Source organism: Corvus kubaryi, unplaced genomic scaffold (genome assembly GCF_017639235.1).
Source record: "Corvus kubaryi isolate FWS band 111438036 unplaced genomic scaffold, C.kubaryi_AGA036_p1.0 133, whole genome shotgun sequence".
Lineage (NCBI taxonomy): Eukaryota > Metazoa > Chordata > Aves > Passeriformes > Corvidae > Corvus > Corvus kubaryi.
In genome coordinates, this window is record NW_024580667.1 from 1,977,282 (window position 1) to 1,987,220 (window position 9,939).

The following is a 9,939-nucleotide window of genomic DNA, read 5'->3' on the forward strand; positions in this document are numbered from 1 at the left end:
GGCACCGCCCCGCGCTGACACCGACACCGCCCCGCGCTGGCACCGCCCCGCGCTGACACCGCCCCGACACCGCCCCGCGCTGACACCGCCCCGACACCGCCCCGCGCTGACACCGCCCCGCGCCGACACCGACACCGCCCCGCGCCGGCACCGCCCCGCGCCGGCACCGCCCACCGGGGGCGCCGTGAGGGCTCCGGGCAAGATGGCGGCGGCGGCGGCGCTGCTGAGGGGCGGCGGGCGGGGCGTGACCCGCGAGGTAAAGGGGCTGCTCGGGGCGATTCCCGTACCCCCTAACTCCCTCAGCTGTCGGCATTCCCTCTTTCTTAACTCGTGTTACGTTGTACCCTGCAGGTGTTGCTGCTGGAGGCGCGGGGGCTCCGCACGAAGCCGGTGGGCACCGGGACGGCGCCGCCAAAGAGTAAGAGGGTGGTTAGATAGTGAGAGGTATCGGGGTGTCAATAAAAGGAAGGGGTGAGGAAAGCTGGAGGAGGGTCACGCCTCGGAAGAGGCGGTGCATAAGCTGGGAAAAAACCAAGGACTGAAAGGTCATCGCCATGTAAACGAGGGTTTCTGGTAAAATGTACTGTGTAGTAATAAAAGTAAAAGTAAAGGCCTGGCTGCGTGGAATATATTTATAGGCCATATACATAGACACACACGTATGTAGTTGCCTATTTATAAGCTTGTCACTTCTTCCCTGTTTACCTTCACTTTAGTACTCAAGGCCAGGCTGGATGGGACGGTGTCAGACTGTTCAGCGTGTACGAAGGGGAATGGCTTAAAACTGAAAGAAAATAGGGTTAGATTAGATAGCAGGAAAAAACTGTTTACTGTGAGGGTGGTGAGGCCCTGGCACAGCTTGCCCGGAGAAGCTGTGGATGCCCCATCCCTGGAAGTGTTTTTAGGAGGTGTAAAACCTAGTTTTTAACTTTAGATGATTGCCCTTGTCCTTCAAAATGTTTGTGTTACCAGGATTAAAAATTAGAAAGATTTAGAGAAAGACTTCCAAGGTCCAAATATCCCAAATAACAGCTCCAGACAACAGTGTAAGAAGCTGCCATGTCCTTCCTGGGTTAAATTTGGTTATAATGCTTCTTGCCCCAGAGGTTTGCAAGCCTGAACCTTGTTTTGGGTGCTGCCCTCCATCCCACATTGAGGAGCATTTGAAACCGTTTTGTCCCTGACCAAAGTCAGAGCAGGAATACAGATTTCAAACACTGATGCCTTGTTTGTATAAATGGAGGCTCAGTGGTTCAGTGAGGTTTCCTGTCCCAAATTAGAGATCCAGGTGCTGGAACAGGAAAGCACCATGGAACCACATGTAGGAGTGATCAGACTTGTTGACTGCTGTTGAAAAGATCACTGAAAGTGTAGTTGAATGCAGACTTCTGCCACCTTCCTAAATGCCAAAGCAAATAAAAGCCTGGCTGTTCCATTAAGAAAGCCTTCACTGCATAGATTAATTGAACAGCAAATTGCTTTTTATTACAATTTATTTTTTTGCGTTAAGTATATTTGAGATGTACTTTAGTATCAGTTTCTGGATTCACTGTCCTGCAGCTCTGATTTGTGTCAGGAGACCTCTTAGGCTAGCTCTCCCAGCCAGCTGCTTCCCCTGCAAACACTCCAGGTTAATTAAGATGTATAGGATGCAGCTGCCTTTGCCAGATTCTGGCTGGAACAGGATGTGCAATTTTCCTTGCTTTGATAAAATAGTCATGTTTACATACAGAGTCAGTGATGGGAAATAGACCTGTAATTTCTGCCTGTCACCTGAGTGTGAACAGGTTTTAAACACATTCTGGGAATGATGCTGATGTTCCAAGCATCAGGGAGAACACATCTGGGAATGATACTCCTGTGACTGATACGGATGTGGTGTTCTTTGAGCAAAGTGATGCAGGTACAGATTAGCTGGTGCAAAGTTTGAAATACCCTAATTAAAGTGTATCAGTCATATTGGGTGTTTCAGCTTTTAATCATAAAGTCTGTCTTTTCCACTTATCCAAACTTAACTGTTTAAAGTACTATTCCAGTAACTAATGGTCAAGTTGAATTTTACTTGCTTTCTTGGTTTCTTAGGGTGTCGTAGCATTAATACTTCTTCAGGTTTTGCTCAGCTTTCCCTTGCCTGTTCTCCCTTTGGCCATTCTTGTGTTAGTTTGACCTCCTTTATGCTTCTCTGAAGAACTCTTCCATCCTGAGTGATGCTTCCTCGTGTGTTAGTCTCTCCAGGCTGCTGTGTGGCTGGGTCAGGGAGTCAGACCTCTTCCAAAGGTGGCTGCCCATCCTCCTGCCTTCCCCTGCCCTTCCTTCCCATCCTGCACCTTCCATCTGGCAGAGAGAAGTATGTGCTTGAAATTACTCAAAATACTACCTGTAAACTCAATACTTCTTTTCATTGTATTTTGTTATGATAAAAACTCTGCATTTCTTTTTAAAGTACTTTGCTTTTATTTTCATGTGCTTGTCTCTTCTGTGGTGTTTTCATCATACAGGGTATTACTGTAAAAGACTAGTGAGGGGAAAACTGCATTTAGTTTATAGTCTTACAAAGTAGGTCTGGATTTCCAAATTCTGCAGATAAATCTGCATAATGGGCTGGAAATCTGCTGAATTTTGCTGCTGGTTGGAAGTGGTGCAATTTGTAATGGAGTTGGCTTTGCTATAGCCAGTTTCAGCCATGGTAAATCTTCTTAATGTGCTCCCCATCCTTGACCTCCTGGTTTTTTCTAACCACAACAGTATTTGCTGTTGCTCAGCCTCTTGAGGATGATAATAAGCATCCACGGGGTATTATGTACTCTCTGAAAGGACCTGAAAATTGCTACTTTCTCCTTCAACTGTTCGTTCCTTGTCTGGAGAGTTTAGCTTAATGCAGGTATCCACGAGGAGAAAAAACAGAGAAAGAAACAAACATGAAGCATCAGGAGATCTTCTAAGACTTCTTTAACAAAGAGGTCTCAAACCAGAAATAGGAAGTGAAGACTGTGGGAGATGAGGTCTTGGGGAAATAGTGTTGGGCTGTGGGGGCACACCTCAGCTGGCAGAGGCCACTGGGCAAATGAACAAGTAATACCTTCATGGATGGCCTCAGGTATCTCTTACTCCGCTGCTTTGCCTTTTGGGAGTCATCCCTCCCTTCTGCTTCCAGGATAACTCTTGCAAGCAGCTGTGGCTGTGTCTCTTTACTTTGTCTGCTTCGCTGGCTTGTTCACAGACAAGCGTTGTCTCTGCAGCAGCATTTGAAGAGCTTGGCTAACAAGCCATCCTAATGCTCACCTGAGATAGGGAAGTGTCTGCAAACCGTTTCCAGTGATGCAGAGTTGAAGCACAGGGAAAACCAGCTCTTGGAGGAGTCTGGCAAAGCGAGGAATGTAAGGATTTATCTCTTGAGTTTTGGCATTGCAGCAGCAAAAACTGTTACATGCTACTAGAACTCCAGTTCCTTTAACTTAAAAAGTCTTAAAACTTACTGCTTTGCAATGCCTGTGTTTAGCATTATAATTCCTTCAATGTATTTTTGTACCAGATTATCTCTGAAAGTTAAAACCGTGTGACTGAGATCAGTAACAGCAATGTCAGATACAATGATGATAATCCTCTTTATGCCGTTTCCTAGATGTAGTGGCACCACAGGGAAACACCAAGCTGCTTGCCAGGAAGGCACCAGTTGAATTTCGTAAAATGTTGTCTACTAGCTCTCTCCTGCTGTCTGCAGACAAAGGGGAGAGCATATCTAGTACCAGCCTCAAGGAAGCTGCAAAACCTGCTGAAGACACGAGGATGTCCATGTCAAGAAAAACTGTGGTTGCATTTCCTCAGCGAGGAGTTGTTTCCTCCCATGAGGAGGAAAACCTCACTACACCTGCAAGAGGAGGAGGCCTTAGGAAAGAGTTAGTTGAGGAACAAACTTCATCTTCATCCAGCTCAGAGTCAGATTCTAGCTCAGATTCTGAAGATGAAAATATTGATGATTCAGAAGTTCCCATTAAAACTAAAGTTGAGTTTCCCAGGCGAGATCCCATCTTTTCTGAGAACATAGCAGTAAAGGCATCAATGCTGGCAAAAGAGAAATTGTCCCAGAAATCCCTCAAAGAATATGGAATTAAGAAGCTGCCACGCAAACCAGAAATTAATGTGTCTCCTGTAAAGCAGGTCAAATTCTCTAAAACATCAGTCAGCCAGGAAACATCAAAATCCAAAGCAAGAGACCCCAAAGTAAAATCCACTCCAAAAGAGCAGAAGTCAGTCTTAGAACCACACGTGGTGAAAAGTCTGGATCTGACCAATGTCACTCGTAAATCTGATCCTGTGGAGGAAAAGACCATTGGAACGCAGGTAGCAGCTATTCAACTGAAAGCCTCAGCAGTGACTCAGGAAGACAAAAAGCAAAAACTGGTATCCAGAGGAGAGAAGGAAAAGGTGAAGGAGGCACAGGAGTTGGAAGCAAAAGAAGTTACTGCTCCTAAAGTGGAAGAGACTTCTGGAAGCACAGCGTTGGTGATGGGCACCATGGCAAAGGAGGAGACCACGCAGGAAGCAGGAGTCCAGGCTGGAGAAAGCAGCACAATAGAGGGTACAACTTTAAATTGTTTGAACTTTATTGATTCATCTGGGCTAGGGTTTGACTTTTTTAAAGGGTTTCCACATCTTCTCTGATCTTTGTACTAAAGCTGACAGAGTGGCAGTGACTCTCTGGAAGATAAATTGTTGTTCGTTGCTAATTGTTCTAAGCTGTCAGTAATACTCAGTCTCCAGCTATGCTGTGAAAGGAAGCGGTTTCATTTCTCTGTATTTATAGTTTCATAAAGCAGTTACTTATAAAATGGAAACAAGATTGCTTCCACTGTGAGCAAAATCATGGGTTTTATATGACAACACTTGTTTTCATTCTTTTCTCGGAAGGATTTGGTAGCTGCCATTCTCATGAGTCAAATTTGATGCCATCTCATTGTTGCTTAAACCTTGCTCTCTTTCTGGTTTTGTTTTGGATTTTTTGGGGTTTTGATGGGTTTTTTTCAGTCTATCAGTGTTTCAGATTTCAGTAGACTTTGAGAATTCATAGTGCAATGCCAGAAACAGGTGGTGTTGATTCTGAGACTGGAAGGTTGCAAGTAACTCGTGTGGAAGTAGTGAGTCAGTTTTGTAGTGAGCTGTGGAGGAGACAGTGGTGTTTTCAGGGAAGACCATCATGCATCATGTAATCATCTCCTTGGCTGTGCTTCCCTATCTGACTTCCCCTTCTTATTTACTGCCATCCTCTTAATTGCCTGCTGATCTCATTTTGTGTATCTCGGTAGCAGATGTCCCTCTGGCCTGATCTGTCATGATTCTGCCTTTCATCTTAGGCAGTATAAATCTGCCATTCTTGAGACCCCTCTTCGCGTTGCTACTCTGAATTAAAGAATTTGCCTGCATGGAAGTAAAAGCAGCGTGTTTGGATATCATCCTTCAGGAAAGGCCCTGGGGGCCAAGGGAACAGCAAATGGAACATGAGCCAGCAATGTGCCCTCGAAGCAAAGGCCACTGAGGGTTACTTGGGAGGAGCAGGCTGAGGGAGCTGCAGTTCCTCCCCTGGTGAGGTGCACCCAGGGTGCAGTGTTCAGTTTGGGGCTCCCCAGTGCAAGGGAGATGTGGGGCTGCTGGACAGCGTCCAGCAAAGTGCCACTGAAACGATGGAGGGACTGGAGTATCCTGTGAAGAAAGGCTGAGAGAGCTGGGACTGTTCAGCCCAGAAAAGAGAAGGTTCAGACAGAACATCATCAATGTGTGGAAATAAACAGAAGGAGAGTGCAGAGAAGACAGAGGTAATGCTTTTTAGTGGTACACAGTGATGGGACAAGAAGCCGTGGGTACAAACTGAAACACAGGGTTTTGCCTCAACATCAGTGAACTCTTTTTTTTTACTGTGAGTGATGGAGCACTGCACAGGTTGCACAGAGAGGTGGTGGGGTCTCCATCCTTGGAGACACTCAAAAGCTGTCTGGACAGGGTCCTGGGCCTCCTGCTGTAGCTGACCCTGCCTGATCATTTGGGGTTGGACCAGCTGACCTACAGAGGTGTCTTCCAACCTCAACCATTCTGTGACTCTGAAGTGTCTGACCAGGTTAAGTGACAGAACAGTTGCATTAGTATGTCAGCTTCCAGGAGATGGTGCTGAGTAAAAGACCTGCCTTCTGTTTGAGGGGTTGGTTGGCTCATAATTTCATCTGTTTCCTTGCCTTCTTCCCTGATGGCAACTCAAATGACTGGAAGTGGCACTCTGTGCTGTGGTCCACTTGACAAGGTGGTGATCAGCCAAGGGTGGACTCGATGATCTTGGAGGTCTTTTCCATCCTAAATGATTCTGCACTTCAAATAACAAAATGCACCACTGTTTGCAAGTGATAATTTTGATTTGCTTGTTTCTTCTTGCAGTCAACAGCATAAGCTTTCTTTAAAAAATAAGAAAAATTTGGGATGGGCTATTTTTTTATCTACAGATGATGCTTTTCTCACCATTCATCCACAGTGGAGTTCTAGATGCTCAAACATTATTTTTGTCTGGTGTCTCCAGATGTATCTTGTTCTCTCTTCCTTCTTTGAGAACAGCCACTGCTTTTCCTTGTTTGACATTCAGAGCTGCCTGTCCCATCTGTAATTCCTACTTCTGTCCTGCCCCGTGCCCTTTTGTCTGCAAACTCTGCAGCAGCCACACAGAAGATGTAAAAGGAATTTTTCTCAGTACAAACCTGGATGTTCAGGTGATACCATCCCTTTGTAGAGCAGTCAGCAAAACCTGCTGACTTGAACTGCTGACTGAGGAGCAAAGTTGTAGCTGCTAACTCAGAAATAGGCCTGTGATTCATTTTGGAAGAACATCCCATGAAGTGCTTGCTCTTTAAGAGACAAAGCAGAGATGAAGGATGAAGGGTGGGCAGGATGAAGTCAGGAATAAATTTTTCCTTCGAGAAGCCAAGTGCAGTGTATTTGGGCAGGAAAAATGAGTCTCCATCTGCTTTCCTTCTTGCACATCTGTCTCCAAATTTGAAACAACTGTCTCTTGCAGGTTGAGTGTACTCTTGCCTCCACTTGGCTGTTCTTGGGGCTCTTGGGAGCAAAGAGCATCATCTGGCTCTTCTTTCTGTAGTGTTGTCTCCTATGAGCTGTGTCAGGAGGAACAGAGCAGTAGGCACAGGGATATTTCCTGTCCTGTTTTGCTGAAACCATGACTTACTACCTTGAGGTTTATAAGCAAGCCTTGCTAAATGCTACGGATATTTCTCTTAACCTGATAGCTTCACACTGCAGTCATTATGTCATAAGTAAAGGGAAATCCTGGTGTTGCAGTTCTTGTGTTTTTATTGTAGGTGCACCTATTACAAAAAGGGCTTAATACAGTCTAACCTGAACCACCACATACAAACTTACATGACAAAGCTTTTCACTACATTGTGTGTCTTCTTCTATTGTTAAAACTCTGGGTATACAAGAATAAATTAATATTAGGAGTAAAGTTTTATTTCTTGCCATTTCCTTTGTTGTAAAATCAGCCTGTAATGGGAACCTTTTATGTAAATTACACTGCCTAGGTTTGCATAATATTCTAAAAGCATAAGAATTAATGTTGGCTTTAACATGGAGTAAAGAGTTCTAAATAACTTCATTGGGTTATTCTTTTTGGAGTAGAGCTAATACAAAGTTTAGAAGATTATATTTACAAAAAAAAGAAATTTGCATCAAAGCCTCTTGATATATTACTGCTTGGTATCACCACATTTGAAATTAAATTGTGGGGATCTTGCTAATTCCATCACTTCTCCCCATGGCAAAAATTCAATCTGTAAAGTAGCTCTAATAGCTGTATCTCATGGTCTGACAGGATGATACATCATTTGTACTGCTCCTTTGCCCCTCCTGGTTTGCTAAGAATGTCACCTACTGTTCTGGCTGGAATGAAAACCAAGGCAGCTACGAGAAAGCCAGGAAATGCAGACATGTGTCTTGCAAAGATAAATGGAATGTTCTGCCCTGTGCACCCCCAGCATTAGGTGGTAGTTTGGGTTTAAAACCTGCACTGTATGAGATGCCTTGTACTGATCCCTGTTCCCCACTGCACAGTAATCGCTGCTTCAGGGCCAGACAAGGCACCAGCTGGGCTTAGGAAACTTCTCCTTTTGTTGTAGTTGCTGACTTTTCTCTTTCAAATGTTGACTGGATGAGGGATCTGACAGTTTATGAAGGCTGACTCAGTGCTTAAAAACATTGTCCTCTGGTGTAGCATCCTCATAGTCACCAGTTACTGTTTGTTTTCACAGAGACCACAGCACCTGCTCAAGAGGAGTTTGACAATTCCACCTACAAGAACCTGCAGCACCACGAATATCACACTTACACCTTTCATGATTATATCACTGTCCTCTCAAAGTACAGGCAGCCTCAGCCATCCTCTGGAAGACCATCACCAAGGCACTGAAAGAACCACATTTATAACAAACACCCAGGCAAGATGATGAATTGTTCTATTTAGCACTGTTGCTTCATCTGTATAATTCAAATCAGATAATAAATAATAAAGGCATAATAACTTGGGCTTTTGAACAGTCCTTCCTGGCTCTTGGGGTCCCTCACTTCTTGGCTTTTATGAGCGAGCTGCAAATGAATCATCACTGAATAAAAATATATTTTCTACCTCTCCATATATATTATTTGGTGATAGTGTAAAAAAGTCCTCACTTTTCAGTGTCTCCCAACTTTTGATACTGGTCATTCTTGCAGGACCATGTCAAAGAATCCCTCGGGATTCAACTGCCTGTGGAGTATGAGCCATGGTTTAATTTGGTGGTGGTGTCACTGTACTGTAGTGGGTTGTGCTCCTTGCACACAAACATGTTCCCAGCTCTGAAGAGGTTGTGTTTATTCTGGATTTGGGAGTTAAAATCATTGGCTGGGAGCAGCACAAGAAGTATTTGTCTCCTGTGGCAAGAGTGAATGTTTTGTGTTAGTGGAGGAATGCAGGTTTATGTAATGTGATTGAAACATCTCAAAACCTCTGCTCTTGTAAAGGGAGAACAGAACATACAACTTTATTTAATCATCTGTTGGGGGGCTCCAGCATCCAGGTTCTGCAGTAATTGAAATAATTTTAAATGTAAGAGAATCTTGGCGGGCACTTCCTAATGGGCTTTACTGTGTTGATTAAACTCTGAGGACAAAAACCTATTTCAATGGATAGAAACATTTGAATGTTATTTTTAAATGTGATGAAAATATCATAAGGGTAAAACCAGCTCCTGGTGCTAATTGCTGGGAGTATGTTTCATTTCCCACTTCTTTTTTCCCCCCACTAAAAGTTAAAATTGCTGTCCATCCTCAGTCTTGCTCTGCAGAAAATGTGAGCCATGAGGCACTTCTCAATACACGTTATCAGCAGTTACAGTTGGTCTCAGTAAATTCTGTACTTCCATCCTATTAGTAACAGTCTTCTGCCTTCTGGGAAAATGGCCTTGATGGCCGCCAGCTGTTGTGGGTTTAGTTCCATTTTGGCTTCTTGTTCATTTTGGGGCTTTTTGGAGTTAATTGGCCTTTAAGCAGTTCTTGCAATAACTCCAGCATTTTCCATCACCTGTCTGTATTCTTTCAAGCAACAGACCAGGAAAGATCAAAGGGAAAACAGAGTCAGCTTTAGGAGTCTATCTGGATATTGGATGTGAATCCCTGGGTGCAATTAGTAGAGCAGATATTTTATACTCTAGCTTGGCAAAAATGTGGTAAGAAGGATCAAGAGGCCTACATCAATTCGCTGTGTAGAATTTTAAGTCAGAAACCCCTGGCAAGCAATTTTATTGTCCTGTAAAAAATAAAGAGCATGTTGGTGACTCCAACTGAAATTTAGAAATCTGTTAATGTATAAATCCACGTGCTGAGGAATAAAGAGCAGAAAGTCACTCAGAGACA

General features: G+C 44.1%; 1 protein-coding gene across 1 annotated transcript; it reads left to right on the plus strand.

Moving 5' to 3' along the window:
- The first annotated feature begins 157 nt into the window (after positions 1 to 157).
- Positions 158 to 8,588, plus strand: NDUFV3 (NADH:ubiquinone oxidoreductase subunit V3). The gene is made up of 4 exons (XM_042033880.1): positions 158 to 256; positions 352 to 418; positions 3,623 to 4,579; positions 8,301 to 8,588. The coding sequence occupies exons 1-4, from the start codon at positions 203 to 205 to the stop codon at positions 8,456 to 8,458; spliced, it is 1,236 nt and encodes a 411-aa protein (XP_041889814.1). The 5' UTR covers positions 158 to 202; the 3' UTR covers positions 8,459 to 8,588.
- The last annotated feature ends 1,351 nt before the right edge of the window (positions 8,589 to 9,939 follow it).